Below are 22,626 nucleotides of genomic sequence, written 5' to 3' on the forward strand. Positions count from 1 at the left end.
CGTTGAGATAGTCTCGGACGTGCTGTACGATGTCCGCTGTGTGTTGTGGGTCTGTGTCGGGGAAGGGCCTGAATTGCTGCTCAAGGCTGCGAGCGAGTATTTCCGCTCTGTCCTTGGCTGCGTATTTCAGGATTCCGTCGGTGTCGTCCTCTAGTGGGTGTATCGGCTCGGGTTTCGAGCTGAGTTGTCTGCATAACCTGTGGATGGAAGGAACGTGATCGGTTAGGCTATCGATGTGCGCTTCCCAGCTTGCAGCTCTGTGCTCGTTGAGTTTGTCCTTTAACAATCGCTCCAGACGATTGAGCTCGGTCTTTACCGACTGAGCCCTAGTCCTTTGCCACTGTTTCCTGTACCAGCGCTTTTTCTCCAAAAGCGCTTGAAGCGGCCTCGGGAGCGGTTTGCGCCGGTCTGTGGGCGGGATGATGTGGGTGGCCTCGGCTAGGGCCGCCTTGATGTCTCCGGTGATTGTGGCTGCTGCTGCATCGACCTCTTCTGCGGTCGATATGGGACCTGTACGGGGAGAATTTACCATGGCTTCTGTGAAAGCCGTCCAGTCGTAGCGGCGTCCGGGTCCTCTGTTGAGTCTCGTCGTCGGTTGGTCTGCGATGGTCAGGAGCACCGGCCTATGGTCGGATGTGAGATCGTAAAATACCTGGTGCCTCATGAGTGTATCGACTCCGCGAGAGATCGCAAAGTCGATGGTGGTGCCCCTGTTGTACACGTCTGAGCCGTGATAGTGAGTGGGCTCGTAGGGCCCTCCCACTACCAGATCGAGGTCCTCCACGATCTGGTAGATAACGTTTCCCGCTTGGGAGTGCGCGGAGGAGTTCCAAGCGGAATGCTCGGCGTTGAAGTCCCCGGCCAGGATGGTCGGCACGGGGGAGTCCACCAGTAGTCGTTTGAGGTCGGCGCGCATCTCTGCCGGTCGGCAGTGTCCGCAGGGCCTGTAGATAGCAAACAAGCGCAGATTATGCCTTTGTAGTTTGATATCTATCCCCAGTGCGGATAGTGAGGCTGGCTGGTCGATGTCCACCATTTGGTGGATGATTGTCCTCTTGACAATGACTGCTAGGCCTCGGTAAGCGTACCCGGTTTCCGGGTTTGCCTGGTCGAGGCGGTACACGATGTACCCACTGGCTGAAAGCGTGTTGGACGCTTTCAACTTTGTCTCGCAAATCAGCATGATGTCGACGTCTTGGCTGTGGAGAAAAGTGCGCAGATCATTAAGTTTACCGCTTAATGTCTGCGCGTTCCAATATACTACCCTTAAATCTTTCTCTTTTAGGCCGTAAAAGAGTGTAGCTGGCGAATAACTTGCGTTATTGCTGGGGTGAGCTAGGCCTGAGTTTGGTCAGGCCTAGACAGAGACTTAATAGCTAACACTACCTCGTCTAGCGTTGGTTTCAGGGACGCAGTTACCGCGGTTTGCACCGCGGCAACTATGTCCCTGCGCAACGCTGTGGTGTCGATCTCTGCTTGCGACATCCTCTGCGGTTTGTGTTGTGGCTGCGGCAGTCTGCGTTGCCCGGGCTGGCGTTGCCTCGGCAGGTTGGCGGGTGCCATTAGGGAGCCTGTGGGAGACTCCTCCACCAGGTTAGGCGTGTCCGAGGCCCTAGTGTCCGGGCCTCGTTGCGGGCGGCGGGTTGGCGGGCGGCGTGAGTAGGAGCGGGTGCCCCCTCGCCAGTTGCGCAGCTCCTGTAAATATGTAAAAATTTCGTACTAAGTTGCGCTCATTTTGTTAAAGCGGAGAACGGGAAATAGGGGATTAAAGATCGAGCGTCGCGCTCGCGGTATATCGACCAATAGCGTTCGTGCATCATTAGTATCGTCGGTCGGCATGGTGGGGAGTGAGAGCGCGTATTGATATTACTTACATATAGGTATTATTATTTTGATTATAAAATATATCAAATGCCGTATAGATTATACCATCATCAGTTTTGTTCAAAACCGTAGGCGGATAACAATTATATTATTTAAATGTATATAGCTTTATGTTTATTTACTATTGTTGTTGTTGTTACAGTGACACACTGCTGTAGATGAGCAAGTAATAGCTCTGAGCCATCACATTACCTTTATTTGTCGTTTATTTATTATACTTCTTGACGAAACGATGTCTCAAGTCTCTCATATAGAGACGTGTGTAGTGATGTGTTTTGCAATCAGAAAAATAATCTTATTAGAATTCAGAATTATCTACTTACCGTAAGTAATAACATTCATTCATTCATTCATCGTTCATATATATGTATATGATATAATTATATTGATCGATCGAATGACATCATACACGTATGCGTTATGCCATGAAACTTACAACGTTATCACAGAATCATATTGTGGCCCTGAAAAGGGCCTTTTGTAACGGTCACTCGGGCGGGAATATAACAGAGGCCACATTCACCAAACGCCGGGTGTTACCGCTAGAGATGTAGCCTGATGAGAAGTGAGTACACTTAAGCCTTCTTCTCGGTCTTCTTGGGCAGGAGCACGGCCTGAATGTTAGGCAGCACACCACCCTGGGCGATGGTCACACCGGAGAGGAGCTTGTTCAACTCCTCGTCGTTGCGGATCGCCAGCTGGAGATGCCTAGGGATGATCCTGGTCTTCTTGTTGTCGCGAGCGGCGTTGCCTGCCAACTCGAGAACCTCAGCGGCCAGGTACTCCATGACGGCGGCTAGGTACACCGGGGCACCGGCACCGACGCGCTCGGCGTAGTTGCCCTTGCGTAGAAGCCTGTGGATACGACCGACGGGGAACTGAAGTCCGGCACGGTTAGAACGGGACTTTGCCTTTCCCTTAACCTTGCCACCTTTACCGCGTCCAGACATGTTTAAAGAGAGATTTAAGTTTAGTTTACACACACGAAACGAGAGCACGATTGCTTGCTTGCGAGTGTATACGCTCTTTTTTAGTAGTTGCCTTTATTTTATACGTTCACGGTGTACGCTGATAGTGGGGATACAACGAGCCGACATAACACGAGCCCGATCGACCAATCAACGAGTCGCGTGCAAGAGCGCAAATTAGAAAGAGATAGATATAAAATAAAAACATTTCAATTTATACATCAAAGTATACCTAATAAAAATGACACAATTAACAAAAAATATTCCGTAAATTATATACTTATATTTATGTAGTTGTTGTTGTTGTAAATCTAAGACTTCAAATAATACAGTTATATTTATCATCATTCACCATCGATAAGAAAATATTCTGTGTAAGTATTCATGAAAACCTAACCTAATCAGTCTTATCAGTGAGATCATCAATAATCTTGAGACTTTTGCCATAAGACTCGATTTGAGATTGACTTTTTATATTGATTGCGATCGATCGACTCGTGTATGTATGTGTGTGTGTGCTTATTGCAATGAAACAGAGGCGATATGAACCTTTGAATAAATTTGTTAGCCCTGAAAAGGGCTTTTTGATGTGCGTTTAACGCGCACAGGCGTATGACGAGAGGCGTGTGAACAGGCGACACGTCGTCGTATATACGATATATAGCGACGACAATCGACATATCCTCCACCATCACGGCCGATGTAAGTACGACGACGACAATGTGACGCAGTCTTCTTACTTCTTCGAGGCAGCCTTCTTGGCGGCGGGCTTCGCTTTGGGAGCGGCCGCGGCCTTCTTGGGCTTGGGAGCTTTAGGCTTCTTGGTCGGCGGCTTCGCGGTCTTCTTGGCCTTAGGCGCGGCGGCGCTCTTGCCCTTGGCGGGGGTGGAAGGTTTCTTCGCGGCGGGCTTCTTCTTGGCGGCGGCAGCCTTCTTGTCCTTCGTGGCGGCCTTAGGCTTGGCCGGGGACGCAGCGGCCTTCTTCGCCTTAGCGGGCTTAGCTGCGGCGGGCTTCTTAGCGGCGGCTGAAGATTTAGCGGCGCTAGATTTCTTGGCCGCGGCGGGCTTCTTGCCGGCCGATGATGACTTCGACTCCAGTTTGAAGGAGCCGGACGCGCCCTTGCCTTTGGTCTGAATGAGTGCGCCGGATTCGACTGCGCTCTTAAGATATTTTCTGATGAAAGGGGCCAGCTTCTCGGCGTCGACCTTGTACTGGGCGGCGATGTACTTCTTGATAGCCTGCAGGGACGAACCGCTTCTCTCCTTCAACTCCTTGATGGCGCTGTTAACCATCTCGGACGTCTTAGGGTGGGTGGGTTTCGCCTTAGGCTTCTTAGCGCCAGCGGAGGCGGACGCCTTAGGCTTCTTCGCGGGCGTCGCCGGGGCGGGAGCGTCGGCAGCAACTGCGGTGTCGGCCATATTTATTTATTTATTTATTAATCGTCAAGTAAGTAAGTAAAGTAAATTAGTAAATCGCACAAACTGCGCAAAGAGAATACAGCGGACGCGTGTAAGCGGAGCGCTGCGCTGGCGAGTACTAAACACGGCTTATTGGGGGCGCCACTTTTTATATATACTCCGGCTTAACCGTAACGCAGACCCTCATGTCGCGGGACGTTTTCTCGTAATAACACTTCCAAGTTTTCACTTACTCGTTTATGATTAAACTAAATTTATAGTGAATTATATTATAATGATTATAATAAAATTGCACATATACATTCTTTATGAATTGATATACGTATTTTAATAGAAGTTTTAGGATTTGGAACGCCGATAAACGAATGAGAGAACTTTACTTTTGGTATTATAGGTTGCGGACACCTCGGGTCAGTTTAAAAAGTGATTTTTCTTAATTAAAATCACATCTAACACTATTATGTGTCCTCCAGTTAAATGCGAAGATACCATAGATAGATGTGACACAATAACAACATTAGAAAATTATATTTATAATGTTATTTTGACTTGTTGTCTTCACTGTCGTAAAACAGCCGTACCGCGACTTGGATTGCATTGCCTACGTTCAGTGGTTTGCTCTCTGCCGGTACCGACGTAAAACGGGATAGGTACTTTATATTAAATTTAAATAATTATGTTATGTTATATTATACATTAAGATATCGTATTAATGAATATTATTATAATTCGTATAGTTAAACTCTCTTCTTCTACGAGGATCATACAGCGCGACACGTGCGTGCGGGCATCGTAGTAGGTAAGAGTCTCGTGTAGGTCGTCGTTTAGATTTATTTAGTTTTTGGTCCGGCGTATTTATTTATAATAATTTAACGTATGATATTATCTGAATGTTGATATTGGAACAAACGATATAAATTATTTTGACATAAAAATCTGTTTAGGTTGATATGTATATATTATATGTAAGTACCTAAATATTATGTATTCATCATCATAGGAACACGAGAAGTCTAAAACCTGTGTTTATATTATACTTTCTTTTTTTTTTTTTTTTTTTTTTTTTTTTGTAAAGTGAGGTGAGTGGGTGCGGGGATGTTGGGTGTCCCTGTCCGTTTTGTGCACTATTTGCGAATCCTTTATCTAATTGGTCAGTTCATCGACTAGTCGTCATTATCAGTAGCAGATCACTCACAGGTCAGGTGAGGTTCGCGGGTAAAGTAAAATGTGGTGTGTGCGGTTGCATGTGATTGTTTATAAGTATATGATGGTGTTATTAAAAAAAAAAAAAAAAAAAAAAAAAAAAAAAAAAAAAAAAAAAAAAAATATATATATATATATCTTTTACCAGTTAATTAATATTTTCTTCTTCGGGTTGGTGTGGTGAAACTAAAAATGTTGATGAAACCCTCAAGATTCCAATTTTGTATGTACCGCTCGTGGTTCAATTTTGGATTGTTTCGCTTCCTCTGGTATCAATAGATACTTAGCACAAGCGATGCTTACGAGCTGGACGCTGTAGAAGTTAGAAGTGTTGCGCGGTGCCGGGTAAGTAAGTAATTGTAATAAATGTACGTACCACCTACGACGATACTAGATTATTAGTAGTTATTTAGTAGATATTTTGGATAACATAGGATGGGTAGAGATCGATTGTTTGTCCGTCTGTGTCGCTACTGAAACTTTTTATCGTAATCGTATCATAGAATTATTTGCGGCCCTGAAAAGGGCCTTTTTTTTTTTATTTGCGTCTGCGCGATACGGTAATACCCACGTTAGTACATATTACACGATATCGCGCGCGACGACGCTGACAGTGCAGCGCTTAACCTCCGAAACCGTAGAGGGTGCGGCCTTGACGCTTCAGAGCGTAGACGACGTCCATGGCGGTGACGGTCTTCCTCTTGGCGTGCTCGGTGTAGGTGACCGCGTCACGGATCACGTTCTCGAGGAACACCTTGAGAACGCCGCGGGTCTCCTCGTAGATCAGGCCGGAGATACGCTTGACGCCACCTCTGCGGGCGAGACGACGGATGGCGGGCTTGGTGATACCCTGGATGTTATCACGGAGCACCTTCCTGTGGCGCTTGGCTCCTCCTTTCCCCAGACCTTTACCTCCCTTACCGCGACCGGTCATTGCGACTTGTTGTAGTAGAGATTAGACTTCTCGAACGGAATACTCAACACACGACTTGCGCCGCGCGTCGACACGAGTGGAATAGCTAGCTAGCCATCATTTTGCCGCTATTTATACGTTTTACCCTATTGCGGGGCGACGGGGGACGGGGTAAGATATATCAGAGCATTATTATTTGACTTACTTTTCATATATCTAAAGAAATATAATATTATATATACCTATTGATAAATAATTTCATATTATATGATATTTAAATTAATTTTGGATACTTAGGTTTAGACGTAGGGGATAATATATACTATAAAAACGGCGGCCGGCTTACGGATTAGATCCTCTTGTGAAGGATTCTTCTCCTCTAATATTTTTGTAAGCATTCAATCAGTGGTAATAATTTTGTCGATATAATAAAATAGCGCTTAATATGAGAGTCACGTGACGATTTTAATTTACTTTCCAATCTATTAGTGTGTTAACTCCTATTATTATAGGAAATAAGTTCTTTCTTAAATAATCCTTACAGTATAGTAGTATTTCGTGTATTGCAGTTAAATTTCATATATACCTCCGTACATTTTGTGTACGGTTGGTTATGTGTAAATTATATATATATATTTTTTTTTTTTTTTTTTTCGTAATGACCATGCAGTGATCGATCGATCGATTTATCTACGCAAGTGTTTGTTCAAAGAAACAATTGTGAATTTTAGAATCATGTGTGGCCCTGAAAAGGGCCTTTTGATATATGACTGACAGAAGCGTCACGTTCGCACGTCCAGACGCAAAACGCGTGGTACAAAATAATACATATAATGTAACCGTATGCGTTCGCGCAGACTGCGTCCTGTGATGTTGCTCCGTGCCAGTTTAAACGTGGTGGTTTAGGCACGTTCACCGCGGATCCTGCGAGCCAGCTGGATGTCCTTGGGCATGATGGTCACACGCTTGGCGTGGATAGCGCACAGATTGGTGTCCTCGAAGAGACCGACGAGGTAAGCCTCGCTGGCCTCCTGGAGAGCCATAACGGCAGAGCTCTGGAAGCGCAGATCGGTCTTGAAGTCCTGAGCGATCTCACGCACCAGACGCTGGAAGGGCAGCTTGCGGATCAGAAGCTCAGTGCTCTTCTGGTAGCGACGGATCTCACGGAGGGCGACGGTGCCGGGCCTGTAACGATGGGGCTTCTTGACGCCGCCGGTGGCGGGCGCGCTCTTGCGGGCCGCCTTGGTGGCGAGCTGTTTGCGGGGCGCTTTACCACCGGTGGATTTACGAGCGGTCTGCTTGGTACGGGCCATTGTGAATAATAATAATACGCGTGCGTGTACGTTACGTTAACGAGTCACGAGAGGGAATAAGCGATTTTTCGCCAGCGAGTCGCTATTTATACGTGCTGGCTGGTCGGAAAGGGACGGGGTTAGTGTCCGTGTGAGCGAGAGGGCTATAAAATTCACATACACGTCCCCCTCGCCCCTCTTCCTTTCTCACCAACACAAAATTTCTGATTAGAATAACAATAATATAATTGAAATATTAATTAATAAATAAATAAATAAATAAATACATACATACATACATACATACATATATTTCATTTAAATAACAGTCATCGCTATCGAAATTCGCCTCGATAGCCGGTTCAATCGAGTTAGGTCAGGTTATTAAAGTTAGGTTAGTATTTTATAAAATAGGTTTATAAGTTAGGTCAGGTTATGTTAGGTTTCGCGGAGTTAGGTTTGATCGAGTTAGGTTAGGTTAGGTCAAAGTTAGGTTAGGTTTTTTTTTTTTGTCACTCAAAACCTAACCTAACTTTTTTTTATAATGTCAGGTTATGTTTGGTTTCGCGGAGTTAGGTTTGATCGAGTTAGGTTAGGTTAGGTCAAAGTTCAAACCGATCAAACCTAACTTTTTTTTATAATGTCATTCAAAACCTAACCTAACTCCGCGAAACCTAACATAACTACTTATTTTATAAAAACCTAACCTAAATTTAATATCCATAACGTCTCACGTTACACATATGCATACACTAAGTGTATGTGTGTATTGTTGATTCCTTATTTAATACTCTTACATGTTGATACAACTTTCGTGTTGATACCGATTGACACCGTATGCACGGCTATCTAGAAACTTCTTATATTATATATTCAGAACGTATTTGTGGCCCTGAAAAGGGCCTTTTTGGTTGTTGTACAAACCACACTCTCGCAGCGTGTCGTGTCGCAATACGAACTACCTAAACCCATTACACTAAAAGTGTATTGAGAAGACAGATAGCATACGAGGAACGACGGACGCTTACTTGGAGCTGGTGTACTTGGTGACGGCCTTGGTGCCTTCACTGACGGCGTGCTTGGCGAGCTCACCGGGCAGCAAGAGCCTCACGGATGTCTGCACCTCCCTGCTGGTGATGGTGGACCTCTTGTTGTAGTGAGCGAGGCGGGAGGCCTCGGCGGCGATGCGCTCGAAGATGTCGTTCACGAAAGAGTTCATGATCGACATGGCCTTGCTGGAGATACCGGTGTCGGGGTGGACCTGCTTGAGCACCTTGTAGATGTAAATGGCGTAGCTCTCCTTGCGCTTATGCTTCTTCTTTTTCTTCGAGTCCGACTTGGAGATGTTCTTCTGGGCCTTGCCGGATTTCTTGGCGGCCTTACCGCTAGTCTTGGGTGGCATTGTGATATAGTTAGATGCTTACAGTACGATAGTCGAACTGAGAATAAAAATTTCGTTGTATGTCATCTCGATACCCTTTTGGGAGGGTGTGAGGGGTCTCTTCAACATCCCTGTTGCGGAGACTGAATCTGTTTTCGCGCCCCATCTTCGTGGGGCGGTCTTCCACCGTCGATTTTTGGACGGCTGCGCGATCCGGTGTAGGCCAGCTTTATCGCTACCGGCCGTTATCCAACCCCGCAACCCCTAGCCTGGTGATACCGTTTGAGCGGGGCCAGGTTTCGGGGCCGCAGTGAAGGCGACCGGCAGTTTAGGCTGGCGTGTGCTTCGTAGGTGTCATCCGAGTGTGTGTGGTGTTGTTGTGTCGTCGACGACGTCTTCTTCTTCCTCTTCTTCGTTGTTGTCGTCGTCGTCGTTGTGTAGGAGGGCTCGGGGGAGATGCCGAGCCCCGTGTAGGTCCGGTGGTCGTGTGTAGTGTGGCGCGATCCCTCGTAGATGGTCGTGGCTGCAGTTGTCCGCGCGGTCATACATGACCCGCGCGAGACGCTCGATGAACTCGTCCAGGCTGCGCCACTTCAGGTACTCGGCGATGGCTGCGTTGCTGACGAATCGGGTTGCTGCGACGATGGTCCGTAGCGAGAGTGTCTCCTGGCTCCTCATCCTCTGCTTGTTGAACCTGGAACAGAAAGAATACCAGGCTGGTGTAGCGTAGGTTAGTCGAGAGCGGACGTAAGCTTTGTACAGACCGACTTTGGTCCGTACAGGGAGCTTGCTGCAGAAAACCGGGCGGAGGTTCATTCGAGCGGTTTTCGCTCGTCTGATTGTCTCCGCCGTGTGTTTCTGCATGGTGAGCCGCCTGTCTATGGTCACCCCCAGATATTTCACTGTGGGTGACCACGTGAGCGGTTGTCCTAAAAGAGAAGGAGGTGCGGGCAAGTCTCGCGCTTGCCCTGTGATGAGCGCTTGCGTTTTGCCCACATTGACTGATAGCCTCCATTTGGAGAGCCAGTCAGGAAGGGCGTCGAGCGTCGGCTGGATCTTGGAGACTGCATGCGGCATCTGAAAAGATGAAGCATAGTAAGCGGCGTCGTCAGCAAAGAGGGCTAGTTGCGCTTGTCCTACGACTGGTATGTCGTCGGTGTAGCGCGCGTAGCACGAGGGCGATAGGCAGCTCCCCTGGGGGACTCCTGCCTGTATTGGGCGGTCCTGCGACACCGTGCCTTCCACTTGTACGTGGAAGCGTCGGTCTGCTAGGAATGATGCGATGATTCTCACGATGCGGCGGGGTGCTGTGGACAGAGAAAGTTTGTATATTAGACCTTCGTGCCAGACTCGGTCAAAAGCTTTCTCCATGTCTAGGAGGACAGCGACTGTGTACTCCTTTTTGTTGAGCGCCATGCCCATGTGGTGTAGGACACGGGTGAGCTGCAACGTGGTGGAGTGTTGAGACCTGAAACCAAATTGCTCCGGCCTGGGTTGGATGTGTGGCGAGAGGTGCCGGAGCAGCAATCTCTCGAATACCTTTGATAAGTTGCATAGCAACGTGATAGGCCGGTAGCTCTCCGGCTTTCTTCTGTCCTTCCCGGGTTTGGGAAGGACGATGACCCGTCCCGTCTTCCAGACGGTGGGAAAGTGCCCCGACCGCAAGATCCCGTTGAACAGGCGCGCCACTGCCGCTAAGGTGTTTAGCGGCAGTTGGCGGAGCGCCATGTTCGGGATCTCGTCGGGGCCCGGTGCCTTCTTCGGATTGCAGTGGTGCTTGATAGTCGCCTTGACCTGTGAAGGAGAAAAGTAGATTGGATCATCGTGGGTTTCGACCGGCACGTTGAGATAGTCTCGGACGTGCTGTACGATGTCCGCTGTGTGTTGCGGGTCTGTGTCGGGGAAGGGCCTGAATTGCTGCTCAAGGCTGCGAGCGAGTATTTCCGCTCTGTCCTTGGCTGCGTATTTCAGGATTCCGTCGGTGTCGTCCTCTAGTGGGTGTATCGGCTCGGGTTTCGAGCTGAGTTGTCTGCATAACCTGTGGATGGAAGGAACGTGATCGGTTAGGCTATCGATGTGCGCTTCCCAGCTTGCAGCTCTGTGCTCGTTGAGTTTGTCCTTTAACAATCGCTCCAGACGATTGAGCTCGGTCTTTACCGACTGAGCCCTAGTCCTTTGCCACTGTTTCCTGTACCAGCGCTTTTTCTCCAAAAGCGCTTGAAGCGGCCTCGGGAGCGGTTTGCGCCGGTCTGTGGGCGGGATGATGTGGGTGGCCTCGGCTAGGGCCGCCTTGATGTCTCCGGTGATTGTGGCTGCTGCTGCATCGACCTCTTCTGCGGTCGATATGGGACCTGTACGGGGAGAATTTACCATGGCTTCTGTGAAAGCCGTCCAGTCGTAGCGGCGTCCGGGTCCTCTGTTGAGTCTCGTCGTCGGTTGGTCTGCGATGGTCAGGAGCACCGGCCTATGGTCGGATGTGAGATCGTAAAATACCTGGTGCCTCATGAGTGTATCGACTCCGCGAGAGATCGCAAAGTCGATGGTGGTGCCCCTGTTGTACACGTCTGAGCCGTGATAGTGAGTGGGCTCGTAGGGCCCTCCCACTACCAGATCGAGGTCCTCCACGATCTGGTAGATAACGTTTCCCGCTTGGGAGTGCGCGGAGGAGTTCCAAGCGGAATGCTCGGCGTTGAAGTCCCCGGCCAGGATGGTCGGCACGGGGGAGTCCACCAGTAGTCGTTTGAGGTCGGCGCGCATCTCTGCCGGTCGGCAGTGTCCGCAGGGCCTGTAGATAGCAAACAAGCGCAGATTATGCCTTTGTAGTTTGATATCTATCCCCAGTGCGGATAGTGAGGCTGGCTGGTCGATGTCCACCATTTGGTGGATGATTGTCCTCTTGACAATGACTGCTAGGCCTCGGTAAGCGTACCCGGTTTCCGGGTTTGCCTGGTCGAGGCGGTACACGATGTACCCACTGGCTGAAAGCGTGTTGGACGCTTTCAACTTTGTCTCGCAAATCAGCATGATGTCGACGTCTTGGCTGTGGAGAAAAGTGCGCAGATCATTAAGTTTACCGCTTAATGTCTGCGCGTTCCAATATACTACCCTTAAATCTTTCTCTTTTAGGCCGTAAAAGAGTGTAGCTGGCGAATAACTTGCGTTATTGCTGGGGTGAGCTAGGCCTGAGTTTGGTCAGGCCTAGACAGAGACTTAATAGCTAACACTACCTCGTCTAGCGTTGGTTTCAGGGACGCAGTTACCGCGGTTTGCACCGCGGCAACTATGTCCCTGCGCAACGCTGTGGTGTCGATCTCTGCTTGCGACATCCTCTGCGGTTTGTGTTGTGGCTGCGGCAGTCTGCGTTGCCCGGGCTGGCGTTGCCTCGGCAGGTTGGCGGGTGCCATTAGGGAGCCTGTGGAAGACTCCTCCACCAGGTTAGGCGTGTCCGAGGCCCTAGTGTCCGGGCCTCGTTGCGGGCGGCGGGTTGGCGGGCGGCGTGAGTAGGAGCGGGTGCCCCCTCGCCAGTTGCGCAGCTCCTGTAAATATGTCTCACATTGCTTGTGATTGCCCGGGTGGTCTTTGTAGCAATTTGCGCACGTTGCTGGCTCCTCTCTCGGTCGCGTGCACTGGTGTGACAAGTGCGGCAGGGCGCATTTCACGCATCGCACCGGTCGATGGCATCCCTGTGAAGAGTGCCTAAAGCCCTGGCACCGATAACATTGCGGTGGCCCGGGTTTACCTCTCCAAGGTTCGACACGAACCTTGGTGTTGATGTTCGCGATGCTTGTGAGGTCCAGAAAACCAGGGTTTTCTCGCTCCGTGCCGTCGAGCTGGACGAAGAAGATGGTGCCTCCTCGTCCTCTGCCTGTGGAGATTAAGCGTGCATGTGATACAGTATACCCCTCTGTTTCGCACGCGTCCTTCACGTCCTGCACCGTCATGCTTGACGGTAGGCCGCGGATTGCAGCCTTCATTGGTAGGGTCGACTTCTCCGGATGCTTGACGAACTGGATCCTCGGGTCGAGGGCCTGCTCGCTGCTGAGGTAGGAGAATACCACTCGGTATTCCTCCCCGGTCCTGGGATAGAACCGTACCCCGGTCGGTTCGACGTTCTCGGTTTTGGCCTCAAAACCGAGACGCTTGTTGATGGCCCTCAGGTGATGGGCCGGGTCTGGGAGGACCTCGGCCAGGATCTGGGGCGGTTTGGCCTTCTTGGTCGGGGGCGGCGCCTGCTGCTTCTTCTTCTTGCTGGTTGCGGTATCTGTGGGCAGAGAAGTGGCGGTTTTAGGTGGCGATTTGGCCGCTTCCGCGTACGCGTTGGCGCTTACTACCGGCGTGGGTAATAGCACTTTGCGTGGCGGTGGCTGTTGTGAGCCTCCGGCGGCGGGTGTAGCTGGCTCTATCGTGTCCATCGGCTGCGAGACCTGTGGGCAGACGGCGGGTTGAGTAGGCCCACGCGCCACAGGAGTGATGCGGTTACATTCCCGCTTTTCCTCCTGTGCCGGCGGGCTGTCCTCGTCCCGTCGCCTCTTCTGTTGGCGCGCCCTAGAGTGCGTCAACAGGGTTGAGAGCAGCGCCGCCTCGAGCGGGCCGAGGGTGCAACTGTCTAGCGATCCCCGAGCTACTCTGTCGAGTTTCTCGAATATCGCCATCCAGGAGGCCTCGGTCATCTCGAGGCCGGGCTGAGGGCGGCAAGGTGACTGTTGGCGGCGATGCGGTGAGTTGGCCGGCGTGATGAGGTTGCCGGCCGGCTGCGGCGGCGGCAGCGGACTCTCGGCGCGCAATGCATTACCACCACGTGGTGACAAGTCAAGCGGCGATGAGCCATCGCGTGACAAGTCACAGCGTGTTGGGACCTGTTTGGTCGCTGACTGCTCCGCCTCCCCGTCCCCGGGCGTTCCGGAGGTGCATCTGGCCTCAGCGCCCATGCCTTCGTCGGAGCCCCCCACGGAGTCTTCGAAGTCAAGGTCCTCTTCCGAGTCACTTGACGCCGAAGACCCCGTGTAGCTCCCACAAGCTGGTAAGCGCCTTGGCTTTGTGCACTCCGTTACGTCCGGAGAAGGGGTTTGCGTGAGCTGGTCGTTGGCCTGAGGTCGCATCACCCCCGTCGAGGCCGCCGCCGCGGCCGAGTCCTCCTCCGATGTGGCCTCCGTCCCCTTGGTAGGCGTCCTATAGATGCCCATGGCTGTGGCGTGTGTGTGCGGTGTCGGCGTGTTGACCTGTAATTAACACAGGCGTGAGCACAAGATAAAATACAGATGGCAGTGGGTTGAGACTGGGCTTGTAAACCCCGTTTGTGGCACCACCGACAAACGGCCCCGCTAGCGCCTGGTGGCTTTAGTTGGCACCGTTAGGTTTCCACCAGCAAACGATCTCAGCGAGGTCTTTTCAACACTGGGGGCCACTGAATTTAAAATAATAAATAATAATAAATCGCCTTTATTATTATTTATTATGTACTTGCACAACACTGGCGTTAACACACGACAACTAGTGAGTTGGGTAGGGTGCGTAAGTCTCGAGAGCGTGCTCAAGCGCGTGCGTTCCCGTCAACGTCACAGTTGCGACTTTTCTTCTAAATAATTAAAAAAAAACGTGCGTGTACGTTACGTTAACGAGTCACGAGAGGGAATAAGCGATTTTTCGCCAGCGAGTCGCTATTTATACGTGCTGGCTGGTCGGAAAGGGACGGGGTTAGTGTCCGTGTGAGCGAGAGGGCTATAAAATTCACATACACGTCCCCCTCGCCCCTCTTCCTTTCTCACCAACACAAAATTTCTGATTAGAATAACAATAATATAATTGAAATATTAATTAATAAATAAATAAATAAATAAATACATACATACATACATACATACATATATTTCATTTAAATAACAGTCATCGCTATCGAAATTCGCCTCGATAGCCGGTTCAATCGAGTTAGGTCAGGTTATTAAAGTTAGGTTAGTATTTTATAAAATAGGTTTATAAGTTAGGTCAGGTTATGTTAGGTTTCGCGGAGTTAGGTTTGATCGAGTTAGGTTAGGTTAGGTCAAAGTTAGGTTAGGTTTTTTTTTTTTGTCACTCAAAACCTAACCTAACTTTTTTTTATAATGTCAGGTTATGTTTGGTTTCGCGGAGTTAGGTTTGATCGAGTTAGGTTAGGTTAGGTCAAAGTTCAAACCGATCAAACCTAACTTTTTTTTATAATGTCATTCAAAACCTAACCTAACTCCGCGAAACCTAACATAACTACTTATTTTATAAAAACCTAACCTAAATTTAATATCCATAACGTCTCACGTTACACATATGCATACACTAAGTGTATGTGTGTATTGTTGATTCCTTATTTAATACTCTTACATGTTGATACAACTTTCGTGTTGATACCGATTGACACCGTATGCACGGCTATCTAGAAACTTCTTATATTATATATTCAGAACGTATTTGTGGCCCTGAAAAGGGCCTTTTTGGTTGTTGTACAAACCACACTCTCGCAGCGTGTCGTGTCGCAATACGAACTACCTAAACCCATTACACTAAAAGTGTATTGAGAAGACAGATAGCATACGAGGAACGACGGACGCTTACTTGGAGCTGGTGTACTTGGTGACGGCCTTGGTGCCTTCACTGACGGCGTGCTTGGCGAGCTCACCGGGCAGCAAGAGCCTCACGGATGTCTGCACCTCCCTGCTGGTGATGGTGGACCTCTTGTTGTAGTGAGCGAGGCGGGAGGCCTCGGCGGCGATGCGCTCGAAGATGTCGTTCACGAAAGAGTTCATGATCGACATGGCCTTGCTGGAGATACCGGTGTCGGGGTGGACCTGCTTGAGCACCTTGTAGATGTAAATGGCGTAGCTCTCCTTGCGCTTATGCTTCTTCTTTTTCTTCGAGTCCGACTTGGAGATGTTCTTCTGGGCCTTGCCGGATTTCTTGGCGGCCTTACCGCTAGTCTTGGGTGGCATTGTGATATAGTTAGATGCTTACAGTACGATAGTCGAACTGAGAATAAAAATTTCGTACTAAGTTGCGCTCATTTTGTTAAAGCGGAGAACGGGAAATAGGGGATTAAAGATCGAGCGTCGCGCTCGCGGTATATCGACCAATAGCGTTCGTGCATCATTAGTATCGTCGGTCGGCATGGTGGGGAGTGAGAGCGCGTATTGATATTACTTACATATAGGTATTATTATTTTGATTATAAAATATATCAAATGCCGTATAGATTATACCATCATCAGTTTTGTTCAAAACCGTAGGCGGATAACAATTATATTATTTAAATGTATATAGCTTTATGTTTATTTACTATTGTTGTTGTTGTTACAGTGACACACTGCTGTAGATGAGCAAGTAATAGCTCTGAGCCATCACATTACCTTTATTTGTCGTTTATTTATTATACTTCTTGACGAAACGATGTCTCAAGTCTCTCATATAGAGACGTGTGTAGTGATGTGTTTTGCAATCAGAAAAATAATCTTATTAGAATTCAGAATTATCTACTTACCGTAAGTAATAACATTCATTCATTCATTCATCGTTCATATATATGTATATGATATAATTATATTGATCGATCGAATGACATCATACACGTATGCGTTATGCCATGAAACTTACAACGTTATCACAGAATCATATTGTGGCCCTGAAAAGGGCCTTTTGTAACGGTCACTCGGGCGGGAATATAACAGAGGCCACATTCACCAAACGCCGGGTGTTACCGCTAGAGATGTAGCCTGATGAGAAGTGAGTACACTTAAGCCTTCTTCTCGGTCTTCTTGGGCAGGAGCACGGCCTGAATGTTAGGCAGCACACCACCCTGGGCGATGGTCACACCGGAGAGGAGCTTGTTCAACTCCTCGTCGTTGCGGATCGCCAGCTGGAGATGCCTAGGGATGATCCTGGTCTTCTTGTTGTCGCGAGCGGCGTTGCCTGCCAACTCGAGAACCTCAGCGGCCAGGTACTCCATGACGGCGGCTAGGTACACCGGGGCACCGGCACCGACGCGCTCGGCGTAGTTGCCCTTGCGTAGAAGCCTGTGGATACGACCGACGGGGAACTGAAGTCCGGCACGGTTAGAACGGGACTTTGCCTTTCCCTTAACCTTGCCACCTTTACCGCGTCCAGACATGTTTAAAGAGAGATTTAAGTTTAGTTTACACACACGAAACGAGAGCACGATTGCTTGCTTGCGAGTGTATACGCTCTTTTTTAGTAGTTGCCTTTATTTTATACGTTCACGGTGTACGCTGATAGTGGGGATACAACGAGCCGACATAACACGAGCCCGATCGACCAATCAACGAGTCGCGTGCAAGAGCGCAAATTAGAAAGAGATAGATATAAAATAAAAACATTTCAATTTATACATCAAAGTATACCTAATAAAAATGACACAATTAACAAAAAATATTCCGTAAATTATATACTTATATTTATGTAGTTGTTGTTGTTGTAAATCTAAGACTTCAAATAATACAGTTATATTTATCATCATTCACCATCGATAAGAAAATATTCTGTGTAAGTATTCATGAAAACCTAACCTAATCAGTCTTATCAGTGAGATCATCAATAATCTTGAGACTTTTGCCATAAGACTCGATTTGAGATTGACTTTTTATATTGATTGCGATCGATCGACTCGTGTATGTATGTGTGTGTGTGCTTATTGCAATGAAACAGAGGCGATATGAACCTTTGAATAAATTTGTTAGCCCTGAAAAGGGCTTTTTGATGTGCGTTTAACGCGCACAGGCGTATGACGAGAGGCGTGTGAACAGGCGACACGTCGTCGTATATACGATATATAGCGACGACAATCGACATATCCTCCACCATCACGGCCGATGTAAGTACGACGACGACAATGTGACGCAGTCTTCTTACTTCTTCGAGGCAGCCTTCTTGGCGGCGGGCTTCGCTTTGGGAGCGGCCGCGGCCTTCTTGGGCTTGGGAGCTTTAGGCTTCTTGGTCGGCGGCTTCGCGGTCTTCTTGGCCTTAGGCGCGGCGGCGCTCTTGCCCTTGGCGGGGGTGGAAGGTTTCTTCGCGGCGGGCTTCTTCTTGGCGGCGGCAGCCTTCTTGTCCTTCGTGGCGGCCTTAGGCTTGGCCGGGGACGCAGCGGCCTTCTTCGCCTTAGCGGGCTTAGCTGCGGCGGGCTTCTTAGCGGCGGCTGAAGATTTAGCGGCGCTAGATTTCTTGGCCGCGGCGGGCTTCTTGCCGGCCGATGATGACTTCGACTCCAGTTTGAAGGAGCCGGACGCGCCCTTGCCTTTGGTCTGAATGAGTGCGCCGGATTCGACTGCGCTCTTAAGATATTTTCTGATGAAAGGGGCCAGCTTCTCGGCGTCGACCTTGTACTGGGCGGCGATGTACTTCTTGATAGCCTGCAGGGACGAACCGCTTCTCTCCTTCAACTCCTTGATGGCGCTGTTAACCATCTCGGACGTCTTAGGGTGGGTGGGTTTCGCCTTAGGCTTCTTAGCGCCAGCGGAGGCGGACGCCTTAGGCTTCTTCGCGGGCGTCGCCGGGGCGGGAGCGTCGGCAGCAACTGCGGTGTCGGCCATATTTATTTATTTATTTATTAATCGTCAAGTAAGTAAGTAAAGTAAATTAGTAAATCGCACAAACTGCGCAAAGAGAATACAGCGGACGCGTGTAAGCGGAGCGCTGCGCTGGCGAGTACTAAACACGGCTTATTGGGGGCGCCACTTTTTATATATACTCCGGCTTAACCGTAACGCAGACCCTCATGTCGCGGGACGTTTTCTCGTAATAACACTTCCAAGTTTTCACTTACTCGTTTATGATTAAACTAAATTTATAGTGAATTATATTATAATGATTATAATAAAATTGCACATATACATTCTTTATGAATTGATATACGTATTTTAATAGAAGTTTTAGGATTTGGAACGCCGATAAACGAATGAGAGAACTTTACTTTTGGTATTATAGGTTGCGGACACCTCGGGTCAGTTTAAAAAGTGATTTTTCTTAATTAAAATCACATCTAACACTATTATGTGTCCTCCAGTTAAATGCGAAGATACCATAGATAGATGTGACACAATAACAACATTAGAAAATTATATTTATAATGTTATTTTGACTTGTTGTCTTCACTGTCGTAAAACAGCCGTACCGCGACTTGGATTGCATTGCCTACGTTCAGTGGTTTGCTCTCTGCCGGTACCGACGTAAAACGGGATAGGTACTTTATATTAAATTTAAATAATTATGTTATGTTATATTATACATTAAGATATCGTATTAATGAATATTATTATAATTCGTATAGTTAAACTCTCTTCTTCTACGAGGATCATACAGCGCGACACGTGCGTGCGGGCATCGTAGTAGGTAAGAGTCTCGTGTAGGTCGTCGTTTAGATTTATTTAGTTTTTGGTCCGGCGTATTTATTTATAATAATTTAACGTATGATATTATCTGAATGTTGATATTGGAACAAACGATATAAATTATTTTGACATAAAAATCTGTTTAGGTTGATATGTATATATTATATGTAAGTACCTAAATATTATGTATTCATCATCATAGGAACACGAGAAGTCTAAAACCTGTGTTTATATTATACTTTCTTTTTTTTTTTTTTTTTTTTTTTTTTTTGTAAAGTGAGGTGAGTGGGTGCGGGGATGTTGGGTGTCCCTGTCCGTTTTGTGCACTATTTGCGAATCCTTTATCTAATTGGTCAGTTCATCGACTAGTCGTCATTATCAGTAGCAGATCACTCACAGGTCAGGTGAGGTTCGCGGGTAAAGTAAAATGTGGTGTGTGCGGTTGCATGTGATTGTTTATAAGTATATGATGGTGTTATTAAAAAAAAAAAAAAAAAAAAAAAAAAAAAAAAAAAAAAAAAAAAAAATATATATATATATATCTTTTACCAGTTAATTAATATTTTCTTCTTCGGGTTGGTGTGGTGAAACTAAAAATGTTGATGAAACCCTCAAGATTCCAATTTTGTATGTACCGCTCGTGGTTCAATTTTGGATTGTTTCGCTTCCTCTGGTATCAATAGATACTTAGCACAAGCGATGCTTACGAGCTGGACGCTGTAGAAGTTAGAAGTGTTGCGCGGTGCCGGGTAAGTAAGTAATTGTAATAAATGTACGTACCACCTACGACGATACTAGATTATTAGTAGTTATTTAGTAGATATTTTGGATAACATAGGATGGGTAGAGATCGATTGTTTGTCCGTCTGTGTCGCTACTGAAACTTTTTATCGTAATCGTATCATAGAATTATTTGCGGCCCTGAAAAGGGCCTTTTTTTTTTTATTTGCGTCTGCGCGATACGGTAATACCCACGTTAGTACATATTACACGATATCGCGCGCGACGACGCTGACAGTGCAGCGCTTAACCTCCGAAACCGTAGAGGGTGCGGCCTTGACGCTTCAGAGCGTAGACGACGTCCATGGCGGTGACGGTCTTCCTCTTGGCGTGCTCGGTGTAGGTGACCGCGTCACGGATCACGTTCTCGAGGAACACCTTGAGAACGCCGCGGGTCTCCTCGTAGATCAGGCCGGAGATACGCTTGACGCCACCTCTGCGGGCGAGACGACGGATGGCGGGCTTGGTGATACCCTGGATGTTATCACGGAGCACCTTCCTGTGGCGCTTGGCTCCTCCTTTCCCCAGACCTTTACCTCCCTTACCGCGACCGGTCATTGCGACTTGTTGTAGTAGAGATTAGACTTCTCGAACGGAATACTCAACACACGACTTGCGCCGCGCGTCGACACGAGTGGAATAGCTAGCTAGCCATCATTTTGCCGCTATTTATACGTTTTACCCTATTGCGGGGCGACGGGGGACGGGGTAAGATATATCAGAGCATTATTATTTGACTTACTTTTCATATATCTAAAGAAATATAATATTATATATACCTATTGATAAATAATTTCATATTATATGATATTTAAATTAATTTTGGATACTTAGGTTTAGACGTAGGGGATAATATATACTATAAAAACGGCGGCCGGCTTACGGATTAGATCCTCTTGTGAAGGATTCTTCTCCTCTAATATTTTTGTAAGCATTCAATCAGTGGTAATAATTTTGTCGATATAATAAAATAGCGCTTAATATGAGAGTCACGTGACGATTTTAATTTACTTTCCAATCTATTAGTGTGTTAACTCCTATTATTATAGGAAATAAGTTCTTTCTTAAATAATCCTTACAGTATAGTAGTATTTCGTGTATTGCAGTTAAATTTCATATATACCTCCGTACATTTTGTGTACGGTTGGTTATGTGTAAATTATATATATATATTTTTTTTTTTTTTTTTTTCGTAATGACCATGCAGTGATCGATCGATCGATTTATCTACGCAAGTGTTTGTTCAAAGAAACAATTGTGAATTTTAGAATCATGTGTGGCCCTGAAAAGGGCCTTTTGATATATGACTGACAGAAGCGTCACGTTCGCACGTCCAGACGCAAAACGCGTGGTACAAAATAATACATATAATGTAACCGTATGCGTTCGCGCAGACTGCGTCCTGTGATGTTGCTCCGTGCCAGTTTAAACGTGGTGGTTTAGGCACGTTCACCGCGGATCCTGCGAGCCAGCTGGATGTCCTTGGGCATGATGGTCACACGCTTGGCGTGGATAGCGCACAGATTGGTGTCCTCGAAGAGACCGACGAGGTAAGCCTCGCTGGCCTCCTGGAGAGCCATAACGGCAGAGCTCTGGAAGCGCAGATCGGTCTTGAAGTCCTGAGCGATCTCACGCACCAGACGCTGGAAGGGCAGCTTGCGGATCAGAAGCTCAGTGCTCTTCTGGTAGCGACGGATCTCACGGAGGGCGACGGTGCCGGGCCTGTAACGATGGGGCTTCTTGACGCCGCCGGTGGCGGGCGCGCTCTTGCGGGCCGCCTTGGTGGCGAGCTGTTTGCGGGGCGCTTTACCACCGGTGGATTTACGAGCGGTCTGCTTGGTACGGGCCATTGTGAATAATAATAATACGCGTGCGTGTACGTTACGTTAACGAGTCACGAGAGGGAATAAGCGATTTTTCGCCAGCGAGTCGCTATTTATACGTGCTGGCTGGTCGGAAAGGGACGGGGTTAGTGTCCGTGTGAGCGAGAGGGCTATAAAATTCACATACACGTCCCCCTCGCCCCTCTTCCTTTCTCACCAACACAAAATTTCTGATTAGAATAACAATAATATAATTGAAATATTAATTAATAAATAAATAAATAAATAAATACATACATACATACATACATACATATATTTCATTTAAATAACAGTCATCGCTATCGAAATTCGCCTCGATAGCCGGTTCAATCGAGTTAGGTCAGGTTATTAAAGTTAGGTTAGTATTTTATAAAATAGGTTTATAAGTTAGGTCAGGTTATGTTAGGTTTCGCGGAGTTAGGTTTGATCGAGTTAGGTTAGGTTAGGTCAAAGTTAGGTTAGGTTTTTTTTTTTTGTCACTCAAAACCTAACCTAACTTTTTTTTATAATGTCAGGTTATGTTTGGTTTCGCGGAGTTAGGTTTGATCGAGTTAGGTTAGGT

General features: G+C 47.6%; 7 protein-coding genes and 1 pseudogene across 7 annotated transcripts; all 8 read right to left on the reverse strand.

Annotated features, from left to right (window-relative positions):
- Nucleotides 1-2,459: 2,459 nt before the first annotated feature.
- Nucleotides 2,460-2,834, reverse strand: LOC134752366 (histone H2A). Its single transcript, XM_063688046.1, has one exon. The coding sequence runs from the start codon at nt 2,832-2,834 to the stop codon at nt 2,460-2,462; it is 375 nt and encodes a 124-aa protein (XP_063544116.1).
- Nucleotides 2,835-3,588: 754 nt separating this feature from the next.
- LOC134752350 (late histone H1-like) lies at nt 3,589-4,269 on the reverse strand. The gene has a single exon (XM_063688030.1). It carries the CDS (start codon nt 4,267-4,269, stop codon nt 3,589-3,591), a length of 681 nt encoding a protein of 226 aa, XP_063544100.1.
- Nucleotides 4,270-6,094: 1,825 nt separating this feature from the next.
- On the reverse strand, nt 6,095-6,406 carry LOC134752438 (histone H4). Its single transcript, XM_063688145.1, has one exon. The coding sequence runs from the start codon at nt 6,404-6,406 to the stop codon at nt 6,095-6,097; it is 312 nt and encodes a 103-aa protein (XP_063544215.1).
- Nucleotides 6,407-7,287: 881 nt separating this feature from the next.
- Nucleotides 7,288-22,049, reverse strand: LOC134752439 (uncharacterized; annotated as a pseudogene).
- LOC134752036 (histone H2B) lies at nt 8,702-9,079 on the reverse strand. Its single transcript, XM_063687596.1, has one exon. The coding sequence runs from the start codon at nt 9,077-9,079 to the stop codon at nt 8,702-8,704; it is 378 nt and encodes a 125-aa protein (XP_063543666.1).
- On the reverse strand, nt 15,637-16,014 carry LOC134752035 (histone H2B). Its single transcript, XM_063687595.1, has one exon. The coding sequence runs from the start codon at nt 16,012-16,014 to the stop codon at nt 15,637-15,639; it is 378 nt and encodes a 125-aa protein (XP_063543665.1).
- On the reverse strand, nt 16,812-17,186 carry LOC134752037 (histone H2A). Its single transcript, XM_063687597.1, has one exon. It carries the CDS (start codon nt 17,184-17,186, stop codon nt 16,812-16,814), a length of 375 nt encoding a protein of 124 aa, XP_063543667.1.
- LOC134752034 (late histone H1-like) lies at nt 17,941-18,621 on the reverse strand. Its single transcript, XM_063687594.1, has one exon. The coding sequence runs from the start codon at nt 18,619-18,621 to the stop codon at nt 17,941-17,943; it is 681 nt and encodes a 226-aa protein (XP_063543664.1).
- Nucleotides 22,050-22,626: the final 577 nt, after the last annotated feature.

This window comes from Cydia strobilella, chromosome 24, assembly GCF_947568885.1.
Source record: "Cydia strobilella chromosome 24, ilCydStro3.1, whole genome shotgun sequence".
Lineage (NCBI taxonomy): Eukaryota > Metazoa > Arthropoda > Insecta > Lepidoptera > Tortricidae > Cydia > Cydia strobilella.

Bases quoted from the DNA above. Each gene is read 5' to 3' on its own strand.
- LOC134752037 (XM_063687597.1), bottom strand. From the start codon at position 17,186: ATGTCTGGACGCGGTAAAGGTGGCAAGGTTAAGGGAAAGGCAAAGTCC.
- LOC134752034 (XM_063687594.1), bottom strand. From the start codon at position 18,621: ATGGCCGACACCGCAGTTGCTGCCGACGCTCCCGCCCCGGCGACGCCC.
- LOC134752366 (XM_063688046.1), bottom strand. From the start codon at position 2,834: ATGTCTGGACGCGGTAAAGGTGGCAAGGTTAAGGGAAAGGCAAAGTCC.
- LOC134752350 (XM_063688030.1), bottom strand. From the start codon at position 4,269: ATGGCCGACACCGCAGTTGCTGCCGACGCTCCCGCCCCGGCGACGCCC.
- LOC134752036 (XM_063687596.1), bottom strand. From the start codon at position 9,079: ATGCCACCCAAGACTAGCGGTAAGGCCGCCAAGAAATCCGGCAAGGCC.
- LOC134752438 (XM_063688145.1), bottom strand. From the start codon at position 6,406: ATGACCGGTCGCGGTAAGGGAGGTAAAGGTCTGGGGAAAGGAGGAGCC.
- LOC134752035 (XM_063687595.1), bottom strand. From the start codon at position 16,014: ATGCCACCCAAGACTAGCGGTAAGGCCGCCAAGAAATCCGGCAAGGCC.